Consider the following 25,820-nt stretch of genomic DNA (forward strand, 5'->3'; position numbering starts at 1 on the left):
CATCTGACACTTTCTCTGAAATTCTTCCTTCTCATTCTTCAATCAATACAATGAAATTACAGGAATGCTACAAATGACATTCATAAATGAGAAACAGTAAGTGTACATTAGAGTGACTTCTGCACCCCCACTGCCCCATTAGTTTTGTCAAATCAATGTGACTCTACAGGGACACTAGCCCCAGTACCATCATCATTACATGGCAGGTGGGCTGTGCCCAAATTCTCATCAGCTATGACTCCTGATGCAAGGAAGGGCAAATCCCTACCTCTCCCTTCAGCGGCTTCTCTATCCATGGAACAAGAATGATAACCATGACCTATTTCTGGGGCAGCTCTTACCTGAGGAATTGTCCCTACTTACACACTGGAGAGGCAATAAAAAGAGATCCACCTCCCCTAAGAACTCCCCTGGACCACAGTCATTCTTTCTGCTCAAGATAAACACCTTACTCATTGTAACACCTACTACATTGTAAGTCTTTGGCCCTTGAGACCTATGGTCTTGTATTATGAAATCATCTTTGAGTGATGACTTGATGTTACATAATACTGGAGGTGGAGAAGAGAAAGGCTAATAAGCTTCTGTGTGAAAAGGCATTGCTAAGAAAAAGTTTAAAGACTGGTAGGAAGTACACAAGAAAAAGTATAGAATTCTTACACTTTAACAAACCGGATGGATGCAATTTTATGGCATTGCATGTAGTATGTCTACTATTCTCATTTTAAATGCATTATACACTGGAAAATGTCTTGATTTTAAAATGTGGGGCACCTGGCTTACACAGTCAGTAGAGCATTTGACTCTTCATCTTTGGGTCAGGAGTTTGAGCCCCATGTTGGGCGTAGAGATTACTTAAATAATATTACTTAAAATAATAGAAAAGGTAATCTTTGCCACATGCAGAGCAAATTACTAAATCAGTAATGAATAAGAGACATTAATACCAACCTTCCAAAATAAAAAAGATTATAAGAGAACACTGTAAATAGTAGTATGCCAACAAATTAGGTAACCCGCTAGAAAGGTACAAACTACCAAAATGGATTCAAAGAGAATAGAAAACTTGGAAAGATGTCTAACAGGTAGAGATTAAATAAATAATTTTTTAAACTTCCAAATAAATTACTTAATTAAATTTAATTTTAATTTAATTTTAAAACTTCCCACAAAGAGAAGTCCAGAATCAGATGACTTCACTAGCAAATTCTTTCGGGGGGGGGAGCACTTTTTTTTTAAGATTTTATTTATTTATTTGACAGAGAGATAGCATAAGTAGGCAGAGCAACAGGCAGAGGGATAGGGAGAAGCAGGCTTTCCACTGAGCAGGGAGACCAACACGGAGCTCGATCCCAGGACCCTGGGATGATGACCTGAGCTGAAGGTAGCCACCCCGGGCTACCCAGGTGCCCCAAGAAAGAGCACTTTCGGGACGCCTGGGTGGCTCAGTTGGTTAAGCAGCTGCCTTCGGCTCAGGTCATGATCCCAGCGTCCTGGGATCGAGTCTCACATCGGGCTCCTTGTTCTGTGGGGAGCCTGCTTCTCCCTCTGCCTCTGCCTGCCACTCTGTCTGCCTGTGCTCGCTCTCTCTCTCTCTCTGACAAATAAATAAATAAAATCTTTTTAAAAAAAAAGAAAAGAAAAAAAAGAAAGAGCACTTTCAAATCATTCCATTTCCCCGGTATTACACTAATACTAAACAAGATCAAAACATTAAAAAAAAAAATCAGACAAATATAATTATGTATGTAAAAATAATCAACAAAATACTAGCAAACTAAATCCTACAATATATAAGAAGGATTATATACTATGACCAAGTGGAATTTATCCCAGATATACAAGGTTTGCTTAATATATCTGAAAATCAAAGTGATATACCTTTAAAAGAATGAATGACAAAAACCACATGATCATCTCAAAGAACAGAAAGAGCATTTGGCAAAATCCAACACCCATTCATGAAAAAAAGATGATAAGTCCAACACCCATTCATGATTTTTTAAAAAATTCAACAAAATAGAAACAGAGATTTCCTCAACTTAATAGAGAGCATGTATAAAAAATCCACATTTGTTGTCAATGATGAAAAGATTAAAAGCTTTACTCATGACCGGGACCAAGGCTGACTGAATCCACTGCTGCTGTTCAACATTGTCCTGGAAGTTGTAGTAAGGACAATTAGGGAAAGAAAGAAAATAAGAAGGAAAGAAAGAGAGAAAGAAAGAAAGAAAGAAAGAAAGAAAGAAAGAAAGAGAAAAAGGAAGGGAAGAAAGGGGGGAAGGAAGGAAGGAAGGGAGGAAGGGAGGGAGAGAGAGAACGAAAGAGAAAAAAAGGAGGGAGGGGAGAGGGAAGAAAAAAAGAAAGAGAAAAAGAGGAAACACAAGGCATCCAATTTGTAAAGAGAAGGCAAACTATTCATAAAGGATATCATCCTGTATATAGAAAATCCAGAGGTGCCTAGGTGGCTCAGTCAGTTAAGTGTTTGATTCAGGTTATGATCTCAGGGTCATGAGATAGAGCTCCACATTGGGCTCCTCGCTCAGTGTACAATCTGCTTGAGATTCTCTCTCTCTCTCTCTCCCTCTGCCTTTCCCCCAACTCATATTCTCTCTTTTTCTCAAATAAATAAATAAATCTTTATTTATTTAAAGAAAATCCAAAACAAGTCCACGACAACAAATCAGTTAATGAATGAATTCAGCAAGCTTATAAGATAACAAGAGCAATATTCAAAGATCATATGTTTCTCTAAACACACCAATAAACAATTCAACAGTGAAATTAAGAAAACAATTTAATTTACTATGGCTTTAAAAATAGCAGGATACTGGGCGCCTGGGTGGCTCAGTGGGTTAAGCCGCTGCCTTCGGCTCAGGTCATGATCTCAGGGTCCTGGGATCGAGGCCCGCATCAGGCTCTCTGCTCAGCAGGGAGCCTGCTTCCCTCTCTCTCTCTCTCTGCCTGCCTCTCCATCTACTTGTGATCTCTCTCTGTCAAATAAATAAATAAAAATCTTTAAAAAAAAAAATAGCAGGATACTTAGGAATAAATTTATCAAAAAAATAAAACTTGTACAAAATATGAAAAGGAATTAAAGAAGATTTAAATAAAAGACATTCCACATTCATGGATTAGAAGTTTTAATATTGTTAAAGTGGAAATAGTTACCGAATTGATCTACAAATTTAATGCAATTGCTATCAATATCCAAACTGTCTTTTTGCAGAAATTGACAAGCAGTTTTCAAATGCATATGGAAATAGAAGGGACTCAAAAGAGCCCAAACAACCTTGAAAAGGAAAAAAGTTGGAATTTCTGGACTTCAAACTACTATAAAATTATAGTAATTAAGACTGTGTGGTATTAGCACCAAATTATACATGTAGCTTAATGGAATAGAATTCAGAAGCCAGAAATAAACCTTTGCACTTACAGTCAATTGATTTTCAACAAAGATGTCAAGACAGTTCAATGGGGAAAATACTCATGTCAATGAATGGTGCTGAGGTGACTGAAACCCACATGAATAAAGATGGACTCCCATGTTAGCGTGAAGTAAGTCAAATACCTAAATGTAAAAACCAAAACTATAAAACTCATAGAAGAAAACCTATGATTAAATCTTCATGATCTCAGATTAGGAAATCATTAGATATGACACCAAAACACGACAACAAAAATAGATAATTTGGACTTCAGCAAAATTAAAAACTTTTGTGCATGGAGGGATATGCTCAAAACAGTGAAACAACAGCCCACAGAATGAAAGCAAACATTTGCAAATCACATATATAATAAGGATTTGTATCTTCAGTGTATAAAAACTATTACAACTGGAAGAGATTATGCTGAGTGAAATAAGTCGAGCAGAGAGAGTCAGTTATCATAGGGTTTCGCTTACTTGTGGAGCATAGGGAATAACATGGAGGACACTGGGAGATGGAGAGGAGAAGTGAGTTAGGGGAAATTAGAGAGGGAGAGAAACCATGAGAGACTGTGGACTCTGAGGAACTAACCGAGGGTTTTGGAGGGGCAGGGGGTAGGAAGTTGCGTGAGCCTGGTGGTGGGTATTATGGAGGGCACGTATTGCATGGAACACGGATGTGGTGCATAAACAATGAATTCTGGAACACTGAAAAGAAATTTTAAAAATAAATAAAAAGTTTTTTTCTTAAACTGCTACAAGTCAACAGTAAAGAGACAAACAAATTTTTAAAATTGGCAAAGGACATGAGTAGGTATTTCTCCAAAGAAGAAATATATGTGGCAAATAAACTAATGAAGGTGATGATTACCATCACTAGGTATTAGGGAAATGCACATCAAAACCACAATGAGAGATTATGTCACACTCACTAGAAAGACTACAATAAAAAAATAACAAATAAATAAATAAATAAATTTTAAAACGGACAATAACAGTCTTGGCAAGGATGTGGAAAATTGGAAACCTGGTACATGGCTTGTGGGAATGTAAAATGGTACAGCGAATGTGGACAACAGTTTGCCATTTTCTCAAAAAGTTAAACATAGAATTAACAGATGACCCAGCAATTCAACTCTTAGGTATATACCCAAGAAAACCGCCAAACAGACAAACAAATCCTTACACATGAATGTTCAAAGCAGCACTAACCACAATAGCCAGAAGGTGGAAATAGCCCAAATGTTCATCATCAGATGAATGGATAAATAAATTGTGGTATAGGGGGGCCTGGGTGGCTCAGTGGGTTAAAGCCACTGCCTTCAGCTCAGGTCATGATCCCAGAGTCCTGGGATTGAGCCCCACATTGAGCTCTCTGCTCAGCGGGGAGCCTGCTTCCCCCTCTCTCTCTGCCTGCCTCTCTGCCTACTTGTGATCTCTGTCTGTCAAATAAATAGATAAAATCTTTTTAAAAAATTGTGGTATATACGTATAGTGGAATATTAGTCAGCCATAAAGAGGAATGAGGTTTGATATATGCTATGACATGAATAAACTTTGGAAGCCTTATGCTAAGTGAAAGAAGCCAGGCACAAAAGACCACATATTGTATGATTTCATTTATAGGACATATCCAGAATAGATCATTCCATAGTGATAGAAAGACTGGTGGTTGCCAGGGACAGGGAGAATGGATAGTGACTGCTTAATGGGTGCAGGTTTCCTTTTGGAGTGATGAAAATGCTCTGGAACTAGACAGAGGCAGTAGTCATACACACACCATTGTGAATGCTTTCCCTGACCTCCCCAATGAAATTAAATTCCTTTTCTATGCTCTCATTGTCCCACATAAAACTCATTTCCAGCATTTATTACCATTACCATGTAAAATCCATTTGCTTGAGTATCTCTAACAATCAGACTAAACTGCGGGAAGGCAAGATTTTGTTTGATTCAGCACGGCATACTCAGGGTCCAGTACTTAGGAGGTGTTCGATAAACAAGCATTTGAAGGCTCAATAGAATAAATGAATATTTGAAAATTCTTTGCACAGTGCCTTGCATATATGAGGTGTTTTTACATCTAAAAAAAATCATTTTTGGAAAACAGTTTGGTGGTTCCTCAAAATTTAAAGAATTATCATATGATCCAGCAATTCTACTTGTAGGTACGCAAACCCCCCCCCAAAAAGGAAAGCTGAGACTGAACCAGATACTTGTACACCAACATTCATAGTGACATAATTCACAAGAGCCAAAAAGGTGAAGTCAAATGTCCATCAACAGATGAATGAGTCTGAGGGTCACATTGAGCTGTGAGGTGCTGCTGTGCTGTGTTTAGAGTCAGCACCATGGCAGAAGACATCAAGACCAAAATCAAGAACTACCAGACTGCCCCTTTTGACAGCCCCTTCCCCAACCAGAACCAGACCAGGAACTGCTGGCAGAACTACCTGGACTTCCACCACTGTGAGAAGGTAATGACTGCTAAAGGGGGCGATATCTTCATGTGTGAATGGTACCGGTGTGTGTACAAGTCCCTCTGCCCCATATCCTGGGTGTCGCCCTGGGACGATTGCCAGGCAGAAGGCACATTTTCTGGGAAGATCTGAACTGGCCCCTCCCTCCTCTCCTCTGTCCTCCATCCCTCTCCCAGGGTGGTGAAGGGGGACCTGGGTTCATGGTGATCCCCACCTTAGGGTTCTGAACCATGGCCTAACTAATAATAAATACTCGTTGGAAAAGTGTAAGACTGCGTATGTGTAAAAGAGCCAGGTGATCAGGCATGAAGCTGTGGTGGGAATTAATACCTTGACCAGTAAGAGGGGTCTTACTGGTCAATAAAAGCTGATTGCTTTTTTCTGTTTTGTTTTGTTTCATGTTGTTGAACTGACCACCTTCTCTATACCAGACAATAGAGTGAGTGAGAGAATAGTCTCAAGCCCTGAGAAGTGCTAAAATTTATCTCTATGTTTCCCTTTATTTACACAATTTCAAAAAACTTTTCTTGTGTAATTTTTTTTAAAGATTTTATTTATTTATTTGATGGAGAGAGAGAGATCACAAGTAGGCAAAGAGGCAGGCAGAGAGAGAGGAGGAAGCAGGCTCCCCACCGAGCAGAGAGCCTGATGCGGGTCTCGATCCCAGGACCCTGGATCATGACCTGAGCTGAAGGCAGAGGCTTTAACCCACTGAGCCACCCAGGCGCCCTTCTTGTGTAATTTTTGAACCACATAAAAATAGTATAATAAAAATTCCTGTGTACCCATCCAAAAAAAAAAAGATGAATGAATAAGCAAAATGTGGTATATCCATAAAATGGAATATTATTCAGCAAAAAAAAAGGATGAACTACTGATGCATGCTACAGTGCGGATGAACCAAGTGAAAGAAATGAGACGCAAAAGATCACATCCTTATGATAAAATTTATGTGAAATTTTTCAGAATGGGCAAGTCTACAGAGACAGGAGATAGATTGGTAGTTGTTTTAGGATGGGAAGGGGAGAAAAGAACGGGTAGTGGCTTCTAATGGGCATGGTTTCCCTTTGTGATGATGGGACTGTCTTATCATTAGACTGTGGTGATGGTTGTATAACTCTGTAATTATACCAAAAACTATTTCACACTGAGAATCAGTAAATATTATGATATGTAAATTACCTCAATAAAGTTGCTTTTAAAAAATAAAAATAGTATGTACTAGTAAAAGAGCAAATTAAATCCAACACAGGCAGAAGAAAGGAAATAATAATAAGCTGAAGTTAACATTAAAAACAAAAAATAGAGAAAAATCAATGAAATGAAAAATTCATCCTTTGAGATGGCCATTAAAACTGATAAACTTCTATTAGTCTGATCAAAAAAGGTGGGGGAAGATGAAAATTACAATCAGGAACTAGCGAGAGACATCTATAGATTCTACAGAACAAAAAGGATATCAAAGTTATATTAATAACTTTATCACCATAAATGTGACAAGGTGGATGAATGACCAAATCCTTAAAAGGTACAAATTAACAAAGCTTATTTGAGAAAAGAAAATAAATAACCTGAATAGTTCTGTATCTATTAAAGAAATTGAATTTGTAGTTAAAAACCTTATCACAAAGATGACTACAGACTCAAATAGTTTCACTGGCACACTGTATAAAACATTTAATAGTATCAATTTTATACAGTCTTTCAGACGATTAAGATGAGAGAATTCCTCCCAGTTCATTTTATGAGACAGCATTATCCTGACACCAAAACCAGAAAAAAAATATATATATATACAAGAAAAAAACATTACAAATTTATATCCCTCATGGACATAGGTGAAAAAAAATCCTAATAAAATATTAACAAATCTTGGGATTGAAAAATTAGTTCAACATTAGAAAATCAATGTACTTCATCATATCAAGAAACAAAAGAAAAAAATATGATAATCTCAATAAATATGGAAAAAATAATTGACAAAATTCAACTAACATTCATAACAACAACTCTCAACATGGGGCCCCTGGGTGGCTCAGTGGGTTAAAGCCTCTGCCTTCGGCTTCGGTCATGATCCCAGGGTCCTGGGATTGAGCCTTGCATCATCAGGCTCTTTGCTTGGCGGGAAGCCTGCTTCCTCCTCTCTCTCTCTCTCTCTGCCTGCCTCTCTGCCTACTTGTGATCTCTGTCTGTCAAATAAATAAATAAAATCTTTTTAAAATTTTTTTTAAAACTCAGCAAATGAGAATTAAGAAAGGAATTTTTTAAAACTTCCTCAAATTCAGTTTGTGCACAAATAATTTATAGCTTGCATCATCTTTAATAGTGAAAGACTAAAGTGAAAGACTTTCTAAGATCTAGAACAAGGCAAGGATGTGTATTCTCACCTCTTCCATTCATCATCATACTGGTGGCCCTAGCTAGTCCAATAATACCAAAAAAAAGTGGTGGGGGGTACATACAAATGGGAAAAGAAGAAATAAAGTTGTCACTATTTGCAGATGACATGACTGTCTATAAAGAAACACACACAACACACACACACACTACCAAAAAGCTGCTAGAATCATTGATTTTAGCCTGGTTGCAGGATAAGCAGTCAACAATTTATAGAATCAATTTTATTAATATATTTTTTGAATAAAAAGTAATTGAAATTTGGAAGTGTCCTCTTTTATATTAACACCAAAATAAAATCATATACTTGGATATAAATCTAACAAACAGGTCCAAGATCTATACACGAAAAAATACAAAACACTGTTGAAAGAAATCAGGATCTAAATATAAAAAGAGAGGTGCCTGGGTGGCTCAGTGGGTTAAGCCTCTGCCTTCAGCTCAGGTCATGATCTCAGGGTCCTGGGACTGAGCCCTGGGCCTGACTCTGCTCAGCAGGGAGCCTGCTTCCCCCTCTATCTCTGCCTACTTGTGATCTCTCTCTCTCTTTCAAATAAATAAATAAATCTTTGAAAAAAATAAATAAAATAAAGACTCTAAGATAGCTCTAGTCATCAACATCATGTATATTGATAAAAGGATAGACACATAGATCAATGAAACAGAAGAGTCCAGAAATAGACTCAAACACATTTGATCAATTGATTTTTCCCAAAGTTGCAAAGGGTTTGCCTTTTCAACAAATGATGCTGGAAACAATAGGAAATTCATGTGTCAAAAAAATTTTTTAATAACTTTGACCCATTCTCACACTCTAAACCAAAATTTACTTGACAAGCATCATAGAACTGAAAAGTAAAACCTAGAATTAAGGAAACTTTTGGAAGAAAAATTAGAAAAAAACCTTTGTGACCTTGGGTTGGGCAGAGACCCCAGATACAATATCAAAAGCATGATCCACTGAAGAAAAAATTAATAAACTGAACTGTATCAAAATTAAAAGCTCTCCTTCAAAAAGCATTAAGAAAATGAGGACAAGTCCCAAACAGAAAATATTTATAAATACAAACCTGATAAAGGACTAGTATGCAGTACATATTAAAAACACTCAAAAGTCAATAACAGGAAAACAATCAAATGTAAAAATGGACAAAAATAGGAAGATACTTCATCCAAGATATTTGAATGGTAATAAAAGCACATGAAAGATGTTAGAATCATTAAGTCGTTAGGGAAATACAGTTCAAAATCACAGTGAGATACCACTGCATGCCTATTAAAATCGCTGAAATGGAAAAAGACTGCAGGGACAGAAATAAAGTCACTGGTTGCTCGTTGCTGGGATTTGGGTAAAGATACTGACTACTAAAGAACAAGAGGCACCTGTACAGGTGATGGAAATAGTCTGTGGTGATAGTGTTGGGTACAGGAATGTATAGTTGTCATAATTCAGCTGCACACCCAAACACCTTTACTAGATGCAAAATCACACCTCCGTGAACCTGACCTTTTAAAAACAGGGGTATCAGTGCTTACTGGAGAGGCACAGGCCTTAGCCAGGCTAAGGACACAGAGCCTCTTTGAAGAGGAGGATAGAATCATCTTTACCCTGGAATGGGCTGCAGTGGTAATGGTTTGCCAGGGGATCAACAAACATGGAGGCAGCAGGGAAGAGGAGAAAGGCAGACCAAAGGTACAAAGCTGTGGAGTTACAAAATGAGAGATCTGAAGATAATGGCACAACAGATAAACAACTCCTATTGACCTCTTCACTTAGGATATAAGAATTCCTTCCTTGGGATGCCTGGGTGGCTCAGTTGGCTAAGCATTTGCCTTCAGCTCAGGTCACGATCCCTGTGTCCAGGGATCCAGCCCCCTGTAGAGCTCCTTGCTCTGTGGGGAGTCTGCTTCTCCCTCTGCTCCTCCCCCAGTTTGTCTCTCTATCACTCTCGAATAAAAAAATTAAAAGAAAACACTTCCGGGGCGCCTGGGTGGCTCAGTGGGTTGGGCCTCTGCCTTCGGCTCAGGTCATGGTCCCAGGGTCCCATGGTCCTGGGATCGAGCCCCGCATGGGGCTCTCTGCTCAGCGGGAAGCATGCTTCCCCATCTCTCTCTCTGCCTGCCTCTTGGCCTACGTGTGATCTCTCTCTCTTTCTATCAAATAAATAAACAAAATCTTAAAAAAAAAAAAAAACTTCCTTTTTTTCTTTCCCTTTTGTAGTTTCCAGGTTTCTTTTCTTTTTTAAGACTTTTTTGTATTTATTTGGCGGAGAGAGAGAGAGACAGCAAGAGAGGGAACACAAGCAGGGGGAGTGGGAGAGGGAGAAGCAGATTTCCCGTTGAGCAGGGAGCCGGACTCAGGGCTGGATCACAGGACCCTGGGATCATGACCTGAGCCAAAGGCAGACTCTTAACAGCTGAGCCACCCAGGCATCCCTAGTTTCCAGATTTTTTATTTTTCCTCTCAATTTCAGTACCTTTTCCAGATAGGTAGATGCCTTTTATAAATTAATGGCAGAGCAAATCAGTGGCTACATCACTGAAATTCAACTTAATTCTCCTGGTTCTGGGTCTAATTCCTACCATGCTGACTCTCCGAAGTGTGCTTTTTTCAGCAGATTCAGCAACCCTTTCATTAAGAAGATACTGACCATATATGAAAATCTTAAGGAGAAAAGGAAGTAACATGTACAGAATGGCTACCACATTAGAGGGACTGTAAAAGAGACAATTCACTAACACAGGCACTTATGTGCCAGACATTGTGTTAAGTGCTTTACAAGTAGTGACTTCTTCCAACCGTCATCATAACCATGTGTTAAAATCTAATATTATCCCCATTTTCAGGGAAAACTGAGGCACAGAGAAGTTAAATCGTGGCCACAAGGACATTACTGGGATCTGAGCCCAAGTAAATCACTCCTGGTGGCTCTGCAAACTGGCTTTCTGTGCTTGGTGCCTCTCCACAGATAAACTCGTGGGGTCCCCAGGCACAGAAAGAGGTGGGTATTACGGGATGCCTGGGTGGCTCAGTTCCTTAAGCGTCTGCATTAGGCTCAAGTCATGATCTCAGGGTCCTGGAATCGAGTCCCACATCAGGCTCCCTGCTCCACAGGGAGCCTGCTTCCCTGCCTCTGCCTCTTCTCTGTCTCTCACGAATAAATAAATAAAATCTTTAAACACACACACACACACACAAAGAAAAAGATGTGGGAATTATGATCCCAGCTTCACACCTCAGACAACTAAACAGGGAACTGACAGGGAAAGCTGTGCTAACTTCCACCACGCTATATGGCTCTCCAGCAAAGCATCTAGAGATACAGCCAGTTTGGGACTTGTATTAGCATTAGCATGCTTTATTCTCTGACACAAAGTTGGGTTACTATGCTGTTAGCTGACATTTTTCCTACTATTCCAGAGCCACTCCATTTTCCAATAAATGAAGAGTAATATTTAAAAAAGAAAACTCAGGAACTCAATAAACAGGAAATCCACGGTAATTATTTCTGAGGTATCAAAAAAAAATCTTTTTTAATGTATATCAGCTTCAACTTTTCTATAGTCTTTCATGCAAATAGGCCATTCTGTATACCGAAAACAGGCTGAAGCCACACACCAGGTAAGGACTTCAATCTAGACAGAAAGCTTCTTGCTTTTCTACTTAAGATTTCCAAGAGATGTGATCTTAACAAGATAAAGCTACTCTACCATCTGCCACTGTGTTCTTGCCCTCATAATCCTTGTAAATGGCCAGCAATAGAGCAGGACCTGGGAGTCCAGCATTGTTACATAATTAAAATAGATTCGTGTCTCCCTGCTATACAGCAATTTAGGGACTGCCTTCATAAAACAGAATGGACACTTCCTGCAAGGAGACTTGGCACGAAGTTGTAATAAAGCCGCAGATGCTCTTGCACGTTCTGTCTTCAACTTCAGTATGTTTCCTGTGGCCAGAACCACTCTAAGTCGTCTCCAAGAGAAGTCTAAAGAAATCCACTCAGGGGACCTGAATTTTGAGTTCATGAGATGTTGCGGAATTGTTTGGTAATTTGAATTTATTTGCCCTTTGAGCAGTTCAAAGCATTCCGCAAACAATGGCAAGGCAGAGCCACCAGAAAAGGACACCTGATTTTCACAACAAATATGGTAATACTGTATTAGCTAGTGGAGCCACTTTCTGTATTGCTGTGTGGGCATATACAGCAAGACAAATTGGAATAGCATTGACCCTATGCCCTGTTGGCAGAGTCGCCCAAAGGAATGGAGAAATCAGTAATTGTCCCAGTTGGTGTCATACTTAATTGTTTCAAAACCACCTCATAACTGATGCCAAGTGAAAGCGCTGTGTACCCATTAACCTACGGCATGAGTGAAGAAATAAAGTACATTTGAAACCTTCAAAAAAAAAACAAAACCAGAATGGACAGATTTTGTGGAATGTGCCTGTTTGGGCTGAGAATTATCTGCACAATTATAATACTAAGATCAGGATACAGCTGTTTGTGACTAAGCCCAGACTCACCAAGTAAGTACTATCCAAGCATTACATCACCAGGCATCTGTTTCCTGTTTTCATTATTCCCTCTATCGTTCTATCCTGATTTCCCTTCACCTGTAGGCCATAGCTACAATTAAGCAAGTCTTGTGTTTGCCTGTCTCCTTTTCCACCTTTAACACAGAGTGACTTAGTCATTGTGCATGGAGGGGAAGGGGAAGGAGTACCTAAGGCCCCTCAAAAGTGCTTGTGAAACTGGAGGGCTTTTGCCTGGGGAATTCATCTTTACATGACTAACTTCTCCCTCATTTCCAATTATGAACTTTTCCTGTTGAGGCAATACCAGCTCCTCAGAAAGAGCAGTTGTGAACTGAATCACAAAAGGAAAACATCCAGCAGCACAAATAAGTTGAGGCACTAACTTACCTAGAGCAATGTCCCCACACTCTGGTACACAAAAAATGGTATCTCTTGGCTTTGTTTCCATATCTCATGCCCAGATACAGAATAGATGTGTTTAAATTTAAGGAAGTTCATTTCTTTCTTTCTTTTTTTTTTTTAAGATTTTATTTATTTATTTGACAGAGAGAAATCACAGGTAGGCAGAGAGGCAGGCAGAGAGAGAGGAGGAAGCAGGCTCCCTGCTGAGCAGAAAGCCCGATGTGGGGCCCGAACCCAGGACCTAGGATCATGACCTGAGCCGAAGGCAGCAGCTTAACCCACTGAGCCACCCAGGCGCCCCCATTTCTTTTTTTTTAAGATTTGTTTGTTTGAGAGGGGTGGGAGAGAAGCAGACTGCCTGCTGAGCGTGGAGCCAGATAGGGCCAGAGGGTGACCCTGTGATCCAACCTGAGCCAAAATCAACTCAGATACCCAACCAACTGAGTCACCCAGGTGCACCTAAGGAAGTTTATTTTTTTTTTTAACATTTCATTTGAGAGAGAGCTCATGAGTGGGGGGAGAGAGGGGAGAAGCAGACTTTATATAAGGGCATTAGAGCTCAGAGACTTTTAAGGTCACTTAAAACTCTCTTGTATTGGGGCGCCTGGGTGGCTCAGTGGGGTAAGACGCTACCTTCGGCTCAGGTCATGATCCCAGGTCCTGGGTTCGAGCCCCGCGTCGGGCTTTCTGCTCGGCGGGGAGCCTGCTTCCTCCTCTCTCTCTGCCTGCCTCTCTGCCTACTTGTGATTTCTGTCAAATAAATAAATAAAATCTTTAAAAAAAAAAAAAACTCTCTTGCATTATACAAAGTGTCACTGCATTTTACAGTTAAGGTGAAATGACTTCTCTAATGGATCCTATTTGAAAATGGTTTAAGAAAAAAGGCACAAGTTTAAATACCCTAATGGAAAATACTCAGAAAAAGTGTTTTTGAAATACACTAGATGTAGTAAGCAAGGTCAGAACAGTGCAACAGGCTATCCCTTTTTTATTTAAAAATAAATAAAAGACCCTAAACTAACAGTGGTTAAGTTACCTCTGAGAAATTGGTAACGGATTTTACTTCTTATGCTTTGTTTTTACATCATTTCAAAATAAGTATCTTCCATGACATTAAGTTTTGGGGGAACTTTTCCCAGCAATGAGTTTTTTTTAAATGTTAAAAAATAAAAATGTATTCTACTCAACATTTAGTGACTCTCTATAATCATTAATAAAAACATTTTCTTTGGGGGCACCTAAGTGGCTTATTCGTTAAGTGTCGCCTTTGGCTCAGATTATGACCCCAGGGTCCTGGAACAGAGCCCTAAGTCCAGCTCCATGCTCAGCAGTAAGTCTACTTCTCCCTCTCTCTCTACCCCTCCCCCTGCTTGTGCAAAAGCTCTCTCAAAACCTTAAAAACCAAAACATTTTTGTACCTTGCTGTTTTTCCTTGCAACCTATCTCTTCCTCCATACAGTATACTAAATATCTGTTTAGATACCTAACATGGCAAGTGTAAGATAGATTTTTTTGTTAAAAATGTTTAGAAAAAACAAGCACAGAGAAAAAGCAAATGACTCCTTGGACACTCTCTGGACCTTTGTCATCATTCCTTTGAAAACATTTTCCTCACCAATATTGATGAATCCATCAACTTACTGACTTAATATTTCTTACTAAACTAAGCATTCCAGAATGGTGAATATACTATTAAGCAAATTTAAGAATTCTGCACTTTTTATGTTGTCTTTCGTGTCAGTTAATCTCAGGGTTGAAGTTTGGTCAGTACCAAAACAGGGGTCATCCCCCTGCTGGTTGTCCATATATCCACTCTTACCATCCTAAAGGAATTTTTCAGCTAAGAACATAAGCTACCAAAGTAAAGTTCAGGCTCCCCTGCAGAAGAGAATTTTATCCAAGTTCTGACCAATGGGATTTACACATAAAAGTTTTGTGTGGCAGATGCTGGGACACTTTCTTAGGAAAAGTTGGCTCTTATTGATTCCTATTTGGATCATGAAGATGCACATCTCACTCTAAGGGTGGGAGAGCTAAACAGGGAGAAGGCATGGGCTCTGAGATTATGGAGCTGAGCCAGCAATCAGCGCTGAAAGGTCTCAGACTTCTGTGAAAGAAAATAAATAAATTTCATTCAAACCACTGTGATTTGTGGTTCCTATCGGTGGAGCCAAAACTGATCCTAAAAACCCAACTCTCACTTGGAATCTGAAAAATAAAAGATTTTTAAAAACTTTTGCCTGTTCCTTGAAATTCAAAGGTGATTATCATAGAAGACGGTCCTAATAGTGATTCTTATAAGTTCTGGTTCATGAAGAAATGGTTTAATAAGCCAAATTATACAATCCTGGAAAAAAAATTTAAATATACATACTCTAGGTGGATATATTACTTTATTTTTATTTATTTATTTTTTTAAAGATTTTATTTATTTATTTGACAGAGAGAGATCACAAGCAGACAGAGGGGCAGGCAGAGAGAGAGGAGGAAGCAGGCTCCCCGCTGAGCAGAGAGCCCGATGCGGGGCTCGATCCCAAGACTCCGGGATCATGACCTGAGCCAAAGGCAGCAGCTTAACCCACTGAGCCACCCAGGCGCCCCCATATATTACTTTATAAATTGAATGTCAGATCAGCAATATAGAAGATAGATAAGTTAACAAAACAAAATATTGTATCATTTAGGCTTTTAAATTTTTTATTTTAAGAAAATAAACAGCCAGGAATAATTTTATTTTCCTGTGGAAAAATTATGATTATTCAAGATTTAAATTACTCAAGATTTAATTGCGGCAGATAAATTGAGTTTTTGTATGGTCCAGGTCAACACATCTTTGCAGAACTATATAAGCTTACTGACTGCTAAATCTTTTACATTAACTGAGTTTAATTTTCACATTACCAGTTGTTTTTATGGCTTATATAATCACTGAAGAGGTTTTCAAAAATCATTTAAAATGACTGAAAACCAAGTCTCCAGTATCAATGAAGTAAAGTATGTTAGAATTAACACTTCAAGAAAATGGTTAATGGCTTAATCATTACTGTCTACTCTTATCAGATGAGTTGAGAAAATGAATTCACTTGGAGTTTTCGCTTCAGTTTTGCGAGTAAATATTGTACTACTTATTTACTGGGTTTAACCCTTGAGCTCATACCTCACATCTTAATAATCCAGAGTTGAAAGCTTTCCACTTTGACACTGGATAGCAGAGCTTCCTTGAGGCTATTGATTAAGATGGGCTACCATGAGTAACTGCTTTAACCTTGACTGAGCAGGCTTAGCAATCAATCCCATTCCAGGGGCACCTGAGTGGCTCAGTCAATTAAGTGTCTTGCCTTCAGCTCAGATCATGATCTCAGTGTCCTGGAATCAAGCCCATCTGGCTCCCTGCTCAGCCACGAGTATCCGTCTCCCTCTCCCTCTGTGATCTCTTTTGCTCTCATCCTCTCTCAAATAAATACCTTTAAAAAAAAAAAAACTATTAAAAAAAAAAAAAAGTCAATCCCATCCCACCTGCACATTCATTCTGATTTACAAGAATAGAAACACAAGACCTGGACAAAAAGATCATGAAAAAATGAACAAGAGATACCCTAAAAGTTACCATCTTCCTCTGGCAGAAAACCAGGGAGTTTGTTTCTTTAATTGAGAAAGAACCCACACAGATTCAGTTCCCCTACATAGCCCTTGCTTATTCCATTTTTTATTTCAATTTTAGATAAAAATGGAAATAGGGCTACATGGAAAATTAACATCAACATCTAGAGAATCACAAATCAAGACAAGATGATGAGAAATATGTACGTTTCGGTCCATTTTCTTCCAGAACTTTTACAACTCTGCTTTCTTGGAAGGAAATTCATGAACTGTAATACTTGAGGAGATTTTCATCTGTAGGTTTTAGGATTTTCTTATCTGCCATATTCACCACCCATCCAGGCGCAAGACCAAAGAAAATCTGCCTTGGATCCTTTCGAGTACTAAGCATTTTGAAGAGTTCATCTTTAGTGATATCAGGTAAAACATAGCCATACTTCTTGGCAAGTTCAAGTCTTGCTTCAGGAAATTTGGCAGGATCGGCCAGGTAACCACGATTCTTTGCATCAGTATAATACGGTACCAGTGCTTCAGGCGGAAGCATTCGTTTTGGAATGGGTTGTCCACGTAGAAAGAATGGAACAGGTTTGCACAGAATTTCTGAAAAAAATTTTAAATAAAAAAGAGAGATACAAATAATGGCTATACACATATGATTTTCTTTTAGTTATTGATTTCTGAATACTACCAAGATGAGAACTTCATTCCAATAATTTTTTATTAAATAGGTTTATCTTAAGTAAGCAAATTGATATACTTCATTTTCAAATATTTGCATCTTGAAAATCAAAGTTATCCCTGGGTTACCAACAATTACTGAATTTCTAAACACAGGTAACATCATATGGAAGTCCCATATTTAGAAACAAAAAACCTTCTTATGACATAATGACTGAGGTATATTAGAAGAAATCACACCATTAACAGGAAGCCCTAAAAGAGAAATCTGAGGTATCCAAACCACATGTCAAAGAGCTGGGAGTACTTTTAAAATCCTCAAGTAGAAGCTGGTAGGAGACCAGAGAAGAAAGAGGAAGAAAGGGACTGCAGGACACCTTACCTAGACTTCTGGGGTCATAGAAGGCTGTAGTAACAACACCACCGTTTTTTTCGATTGCAGCAATGGCTAATTCTGAAGCCAACTGTACTTCAATATTAACTTTTGCCGTAAAGGTGTCAGCACCCTGTAATAGGTCAAAGCAAAGTCTGTTTGTAGATAGCTTGGCTAAAAGAAAGCATGGCACGCTTCCTTTTTACACTGCATTTTCTCCTCCAAAATGCTTATAATGCAACAGTAAATACCTCTGCATTAAAGTCCTACCAAAAAACATGCAGTTTTTTTTTTTTAATATGTTTTTAGGCCACTTTGTTTTACCAATTTTCATCCTCCATAAGCAGGGATGACTACATTTTCATCTCATCTATTTAGCAAACAGCAAAATAAGCATCCATCCCCAGCACTTCATTAGTAGTAGACTATTTAATCCTCCTAACAACCTAATGATGAAATTATTGCTAGGCCAACTTCATAGATGGGGACACCAAAGCACAGAAAGGTTAAGTAACTTGTCAAGATCACACAGCTAGGATTTTTTTTTTTTTTTTAAGATTTATTTATTTCTTTTAAAGAAAGAGAGAGAGATAAAGAGAGTGAATCTTAAGTAGACTCTGTACTGGGCACCAAGCCCCACACGAGGCTCGATCCCAAGACCCCAAGACCAGGACCTGAGCCAAAACCATGAATCAGGAGGCAAAACCAACCCAGGCGCCCCTCACACAGTTAGGATTCTAACACAAGGGTCTAGTCACAGCACCTGTGTTCTTAAACACAACATTCTGCCATACTGAAATGAAAAAAAAACTTACCTTCCTCATCCTTTAGTTAGCAAAAGACCAAGAGATTATTAGCAAGGGGACAAGTGGGCTGGAATCTTCTGAAGAACAAAACCTCTGACGACAGGGGCACCTGGTAGGCTCAGTCAGTAGAGCATATGACTCTAGATCTTGGGGTTGTTAAGTTCGAGCCCCGTTTTGGGTATAGGGATTACTTAAAAATAAAATGTTGAAAAAAAAATCTGACAACAGTATCTGACCTTGGAGGGATCAGCCCACTCTAGGAAAAAAGGATAAGAATACAACAGAGATTCACTTTACATTTGCTATTGATTTTATTAGACTCTAAAAGGACAAAAATATAAGTCTACTTTTCCCTAGTACAGTCAATACTAAAAAATGTAGAACTGAACTTTCCAAAATTCTGTTTTTAGTCACTTTTATTAGGATGCACTACATTTTACTCTAATTTCAAAACAGATTCTAGGGGCGCCTGGGTGGCTCAGTGGGTTGAGCCACTGCCTTCGGCTCAGGTCATGATCTCGGGGTCCTGGGATCGAGTCCCGCGTCGGGCTCTCTGCTCAGCGGGGAGCCTGCTTCCCTCTCTCTCTCTCTCTCTGCCTGCCTCTCCATCTACTTGTGATCTCTCTCTGTCAAATGAATAAATAAAGTCTTTAAAAAAAAAAAAAACAGATTCTAATTAAAAGATGCTGGTATTATCATTCTTTTTGTGATGATAGAATTTTTCTGCTATTGTGGTGGTTAAAACAAGCTGGCTCCCAGTCAAGTTCCTTTTATTAATTATGAAGTTTTCATGTATTTCAAAAATATTCCATCAGTGCTAAGACACATTTTCTCACATTTTTTTCCTATCTATGATACTGGCCTGCATTTTCAGAATCAATGGCCCCAATAAAATAAGGTCTTGCCATATTATTCGTGAATTTTAATAACTACTCTAAATTGCCCAACTATTTCCCTATTCTTGGGCATTAGAGTTAGTTCCAGCATTTTCAGTATTATAAATAGCATTTTTAGGAATGTCTTTTTATTAGTTAGGTTTCTTTTACTATTCCTTGAAAACATATGTTTGAAGTTGGTAATCTTGTGCTGAAAGAGTAAAACAGTCTTATTACCCATTACTTATTGCAAATCTGAAATCCAGAAAAGGTCAACCAATTTACAGAGCTACCAATGATATGTAACTAACTGTACTTACTCAACTGTTGTGCTGGTATAGTTTTCAGGATTATTTTCCTTATTTAATATAGACACATGCCTGAAAACTATTGCAATGTAGCATTTATTGGCTAACAAAGTCAAAGATTTTTCCTTATTAATTTACATGTGTATTCCCTTATATAGCCAGAATAGAATACTGAGACTTGAATATTTTGAGTATTTTATCTCTTTTCAAATCATTTTATTTGGAAAACTTTTATCCATGAGGTTCACTTTTTCAAAGGACTCTAAAAGGTTTTTCCATAAACACGTTTCCCTCTAATGGACATGACATTACTTTACATAATTTTATTACTGACTTAGAAAAAACTAAACTATTAATGAACAAGTTTAATTGTTGATGAAACTCTTGGCCAATTTCTATAAATAGAAAACTTTGCTGCAACTGGAACTGGATTTGATTCATTCCTTTTCTCCATAACTAATTATCATGATCCAGTACTTCCAATACTGAAAATATAGCAATGAACCAAAGTACTTGTCCTCAAAGAACTTACATTATAGTGAAGGAGAGCGTGAAAACATAAATGCCCTACTTGATAATAAAGGTCAGGTATTCATATATTCAAAGAAAAGTACTTTGGGCAAGGTAAAGCAGACAAAAGTATTGACTGTTGTGGGGGGTGGGGGGCGGTGGTGAGAATTCTTTTACAAAAGGATGTCAAAAAAAGACCTTCCTGATAGGGCACTTAACAGAGAACCAAAGGGACTGAGGGAGCAAGCTGAACAGATACACTAAAAAGAACCCCAGAAACAGAGTACAAAGGTCCCTCAATACAGCATGCCAACTTCCTCAAAATATAATTTCTACTATGTAATGGTGATATGACAACTCAAAAGAAAAAAATTTAAAAAGCAGAGTACTGATTATATGGAATTCAGATACAGCCTTCTATTAACACTAAAAAATCTAGCCCAGACTTACCTCCTCTACCAGTTGGACACCATAATCCCGTTTAAGTGGCTGGACAGTCACACCTCTCCCATTGACAAGCTGAGTTAAGTCAATAGGCTGAGTAGGATCCACTCGACCCAAATCAATTAGATATTGCAATCTATTGAGACTCAAAGGCTGATACTGGCGTCTGAAGCTACAAAACAAAGTAACAATTGGAAAACTCAGTCAAGCTTATCTTCCTATAATTTCTTCAAATCAACTCAAAGCTTTGTCCTGTATTTTCCTCCATCAATTTATTTTTTTTTAACATTTTATTTATTTATTTGAGAGAGAGAGGGAGAGACAGTGAGAGAGAGCATAAGCGAGGAGGTCAGAGGGAGAAGCAGACTCCCCGTGGAGCTGGGAGCCTGATTCGGGACTTGATCCCGGGACTCCAGGATCATGACCTGAGCTGAAGGCAGTCGCTTAACAAACTGAGCCACCCAGGCACCCTCCTCCATCAATTTAGATGACTTAACAAAATAAAACCCTCCTGGGGCGCCTGGGTGGCTCAGTGGGTTAGGGTCTCTGCCTTTCACTCGGGTCATGATCCCGGGTTCCTGGGATCAAGCCCCATGTCGGGCTCTCTGCTCAGCGGGGAGCCTGCTTCCCTCTCTCTGCCTGCCTCTCTGCCTACTTGTGATCTCTTTCTCTGTCAAATAAAATCTTAAAAAAATAAAAAATAAAAAATAAAACCCTCCTGAGTACAACAGAAATATAATATTGCTTGATTTTTGCTAATGAAACAAAACTAGTATTTCATTTCACTAAAATAACTTGCCTCTCTAAGCATTTACTTCACTCATTTAAACAAATTTGTCAAAAATGTAACCCTTTATTCGAATGATGCATTAATGGAGCTCAAAGTAACAAGAGTAGTTTTCCTTTACTGAGAGACTATAATTTTCCAAATTTTTATATATATTATTGCTCAGCCTCTAACCAACCACAGAAGCAGGCATTCTTACCTCCATTTGCAGGTCTGAGTACAAAGTCTGTGCTTTTTTTCCTACTAATCCAGCTGAAATTTTATTAACAAAAATGTTTCAGAGAAACAGCAACAAAAGTTTGCTTCATAGCGAATTCAAATTTCTACCAAGCAATTTTTTTTTTTGGTGACTGTCAGTGAAAATTAGGGATTTTTACTTTAAAAAAGCAAAGCAATCTCACCTATGACCTTCATTAAACCCATATTTTGGGATTCGAAGGTAAAATGGAGTCTGGCCTCCCTCAAAGCCCAGTCTGGGCCGGGTTCCTCTCTGACGCTCTCCTTTATGGCCTCGACCACATTTTCTACCTCTTCTCTGACCTCTTCGCCGTCTTTCCTAGGAGGACAGAAGAGAGTTTTGTATCATCTGCAGCTGCATTTTTAAATTGTATTTTATCTTTTCAACCACATATTTTTTTGTGATGCCATTCGTTTATTCAATCAATCAGTACTGGCTAACACTACTATGTGTCAAGCATTGTTCTCGTTTCTCTAACCCCCAAACACTCTTAACTTAGCATCTTTGCCTCTAAAGATGTAGTGAATTCTTGTAACCCAAGTCCAAGCTCTGTTTCAAAGGCAAAGTTCCAAGGATGGGATGGACGTAAGAATTCTGTGATAGACTGCAACTGAAAAAAATCCTAGAATCAAACATCCCCAACAAACAAGGTTTATACTGTACTCCGAAACATTTATTTTGTAATTGTAAATACATTAGCGTTATGCACATTATTGAAACATTAATTTGTACAGAAAATATTTTTCTAAAATTAACTTTTTCTCACTTCCTGAAAACAAGGAACGGATTTCTTAAAAATGACAGTATATCCCCGTGCCTGGCTCGTCAGTGGGCCAGGCAAGCGACCCCTAATCTCAAGGTTGTAAATTAGAGCCCCACATCGGGTGTAGAGATTACTTAAAAATAAAAGCTTTCAAAAATTAGATAAATAAAAGGCAGTATGTCAACTAACAGCTTTTCTATCTATATTCAGTGATTTGCAGAGGCATTTACCATAATCAGTTAAAATCTTTCCCACGAAAATAAAGATACTAAGAACATACTTCATTTTAAATTCAATTTTCACTGAGACTATCATTTTGTAGTTTCTGTGACTTCACTCCTCCGCCCTAATTAACGTAATTATGCTTTAAAATATAAAACTTACTAAGAATTGGGGTCATATGGGAAGACTCTCCTCCATGCAGTTAAGGAGAACAAGGGCTCGGCAACCCTAGTTCATCCCAACACCCTTTTGGAAAAAAGAGTCCCCGAAAACGACGGGGCGGAATGGCCGCTTCCATCGTCCCATCCCCCAGCGATTCCCCGCACCGCCACCAGCTAGTTACCGGTTTCCTGGAGCCCGGATTCGGCTTTAGGTTGGCTAAGCTCACACGGGGCAGAGACCGGAGCAGGTCCAGGGCCCGAGTCCCTCCGCCCTGCACCCCGCCAGCCATTAGTGACAGGGCCAAAACCCTCCAAGGTCGCCCGGGGTGGTCTCAAAGCCCACGTGGTCTCCCGGAGCTTCTTTACGGCCGCAGCACCGCCCCTGTCGTACCGCAGGAATTGCTGAACTTTCTGTCGCACGCCGCGTCAGTGTCTCGGAATCACTGGATACTGTCGGAGATTTTTCATCGTTGTCTCAGTGTTCCTCGGCATTTCTTGTTTTTAGTTCACTGGGGGTGTGAGCATAAAGATCGTGCGTTGGTCTCGTCTCTGAACGTACGTTTTCTCCCGCTTCGTAAATGCACGCATTGAAAACGCTGTGCGGTAGGGAATCTTTGAGTCAGTGTTTGGCCTGGAATATTTTGTCCTGGGGTCTTGTAGTCCTTATGAGGCAGTGTGTTTTCTGAGCTCCACATAGAGCCTAGAATAAAATAACGTGAGCGCTAAACCATTAGTTTTGAACTTCGTTTTAATTACACGCTATGAGATACGAAAATAATACCCAAGATCCAGTTTTTTAAAATGCCTGGTAGGGGCGCCTGGGTGGCTCTGTAGGTTGAACATCGGACTGGTGGTTTTGGCGCAGGTAACTGTCTCCCGGTCCTGGGATGAGCACCGCCCCCCGCCCCACCCCGGGCTCCTGCTCAGCCTGGTGTCTTGATTTTTTTCCTTCCCTCCTGCCCCTCCTCCCGCTTGAGCGCGCGTTCGCCCGCTCGCTCGCTCTCTCTGGAGTAAGTAAATCTTTAAAAAAGAAAATAAAATGCCAACCTGTGAATAAGACTTAAACTGTGCGTTCTTTTCCCTGTTTACCTACAGATACTGCCTTGGCGGAACCACTGAGATAACTAACTTCACTTACTATTTAAAATGTTAGGAGCCATATGGGCGCTCTGTGTCAAATGCGTTGAGTCAGCCTGATTAGATTTCTCTGAACAACCAGTCCTAGAGGTAGATGTTTGTATTTTTTACACTCGGGGAATGTAAGGCTCGGCAAAGTCAAGTAGTTGGACCAAGATCTGACAACAAACCGCAGAGCCAGGATTCACTTACACTGCCTCCTTACAAAGTAGTTTGTTTGTTTGTTTTTTAATATAAAATTGAATATCTGCAGCCCAAAACACATACCATTATTTTCACTTAAAAAATATCAGCTTCCGGGGACGCCTGGGTGGCTCGGTTGGATGACTGCCTTCGGCTCAGGTCATGATCCTGGAGTTCCGGGATGGAGTCCCGCATCGGGCTCCCAGCTCCAAGGGGAGTCTGCTTCTTCCTCTGAACTTCTCCTTGCTCATGCTCTCTCTCAAATAAATAAATAAAATTAAAAAAAAAATATATCAGCTTCGGGACGCCTGGGTGGCTCAGTTGGTTAAGCAGCGGCCTTCGGCTCAGGTCATGATCCCAGCGTCCTGGGATCGAGTCCCACATCGGGCTCCTTGTTCTGTGGGGAGCCTGCTTCTCCCTCTGCCTCTGCCTGCCACTCTGTCTGCCTGTGCTCGCTCTCGCTCTCGCTCTCTCTCTCTGACAAATAAATAAAATCTTAAAATATATATATATATATATCAGCTTCCTTGGGCGCCTGGGTGGCTCAGTGGGTTGGGCCGCTGCCTTGGGCTCAGGTCATGATCTCAGGGTCCTGGAATCGAGTCCCGCGTCGGGCTCTCTGCTCAGGAAGCCTGCTTCCCTCTCTCTCTCTCTCTCTCTCTGCCTGCCTCTCCGTCTGCTTGTGATCTCTCTCTGTCAAGTGAATGAATAAAATCTTTTAAAAAAAAATACCAGTTTTCCTATTTTTTTTTTTAAGATTTTATTTATTTATTCGACAGAGAGAGATCACAAGTAGACAGAGAGGCAGGCAGAGAGAGAGAGAGGGAAGCAGGCTTCCCGCTGAGCAGAGAGCCCGATGCGGGATTCGATCCCAGGACCCTGAGATCATGACCTGAGCTGAAGGCAGCGGCTTAACCCACTGAGCCACCCAGGCGCCCCCAGTTTTCCTATTTTTGATTTAAGGGAGTATAATACAGAAGACCATGTTCCTTTTTTATTCTTTTTACATTTCACTGTCTTAATGTGGAGTTGTTCTTCTGTTAGTGATACGAATTGTGAAGGTGAGAAATAACGTTTGGAGAACTACTATGTTTGACTAAACCTTTTTGAAGTTATTTGAAATGAAGTGTAAAAAAAAAGACGCATTTATTTCTTTAAGCAGTATTTATGAGCAAGTCACTAACTTGTTCCGAAGAAATATACATAGACGAAGTCAAATAGGATCTTGCTCCCAGTTTTTTTTAAATCTAGGAGAGGAAACTTAACAAAATTGAGTATTTTTTTTAAAGGTTTTGTTTCTGGGGTGCCTGGGTGGCTCAGTTGGTTGGGTGACTGCCTTCGGCTCAGGTCATGATCCCGGAGTCCTGGGATCGAGTTCCGCATTGGGCTGTCCCCGCATCGGGGAGTCTGCTTCTCCCTCTGACCTTCTCCCTTCTCATGCTCTCTCACTCTCTCTCAAATAAATAAATAAAAATTTTGTTTCTGAGTAATC

The 25,820-nt window shown here is 39.5% G+C and overlaps 2 protein-coding genes across 3 annotated transcripts; one reads left to right on the forward strand and one right to left on the reverse strand.

Annotated features, from left to right (window-relative positions):
- Nucleotides 1-5,727: 5,727 nt before the first annotated feature.
- On the forward strand, nucleotides 5,728-6,054 carry LOC125097548 (cytochrome c oxidase subunit 6B1-like). The gene has a single exon (XM_047725264.1). The coding sequence runs from the start codon at nucleotides 5,779-5,781 to the stop codon at nucleotides 6,037-6,039; it is 261 nt and encodes an 86-aa protein (XP_047581220.1). The 5' UTR covers nucleotides 5,728-5,778; the 3' UTR covers nucleotides 6,040-6,054.
- Nucleotides 6,055-16,931: 10,877 nt separating this feature from the next.
- MRPL15 (mitochondrial ribosomal protein L15) lies at nucleotides 16,932-23,438 on the reverse strand. Of its 2 annotated transcripts, XR_007126552.1 has the most exons (6): nucleotides 23,191-23,348; nucleotides 22,026-22,180; nucleotides 20,844-21,009; nucleotides 17,904-18,027; nucleotides 17,018-17,443; nucleotides 16,932-16,977 (listed from the first exon to the last, which is right to left on the reverse strand). XR_007126552.1 is itself a non-coding variant. In XM_047725260.1 (5 exons), the coding sequence occupies exons 1-5, from the start codon at nucleotides 23,296-23,298 to the stop codon at nucleotides 17,106-17,108; spliced, it is 891 nt and encodes a 296-aa protein (XP_047581216.1). In that variant the 5' UTR covers nucleotides 23,299-23,438; the 3' UTR covers nucleotides 16,932-17,105. The 2 variants fall into 2 exon arrangements, 1 of the variants encoding a protein (XP_047581216.1); XM_047725260.1 differs by having other exon boundaries at nucleotides 16,932-17,443; nucleotides 23,191-23,438.
- Nucleotides 23,439-25,820: the final 2,382 nt, after the last annotated feature.

Source organism: Lutra lutra, chromosome 4 (assembly GCF_902655055.1).
Source record: "Lutra lutra chromosome 4, mLutLut1.2, whole genome shotgun sequence".
In the NCBI taxonomy this organism is placed as follows: domain Eukaryota; kingdom Metazoa; phylum Chordata; class Mammalia; order Carnivora; family Mustelidae; genus Lutra; species Lutra lutra.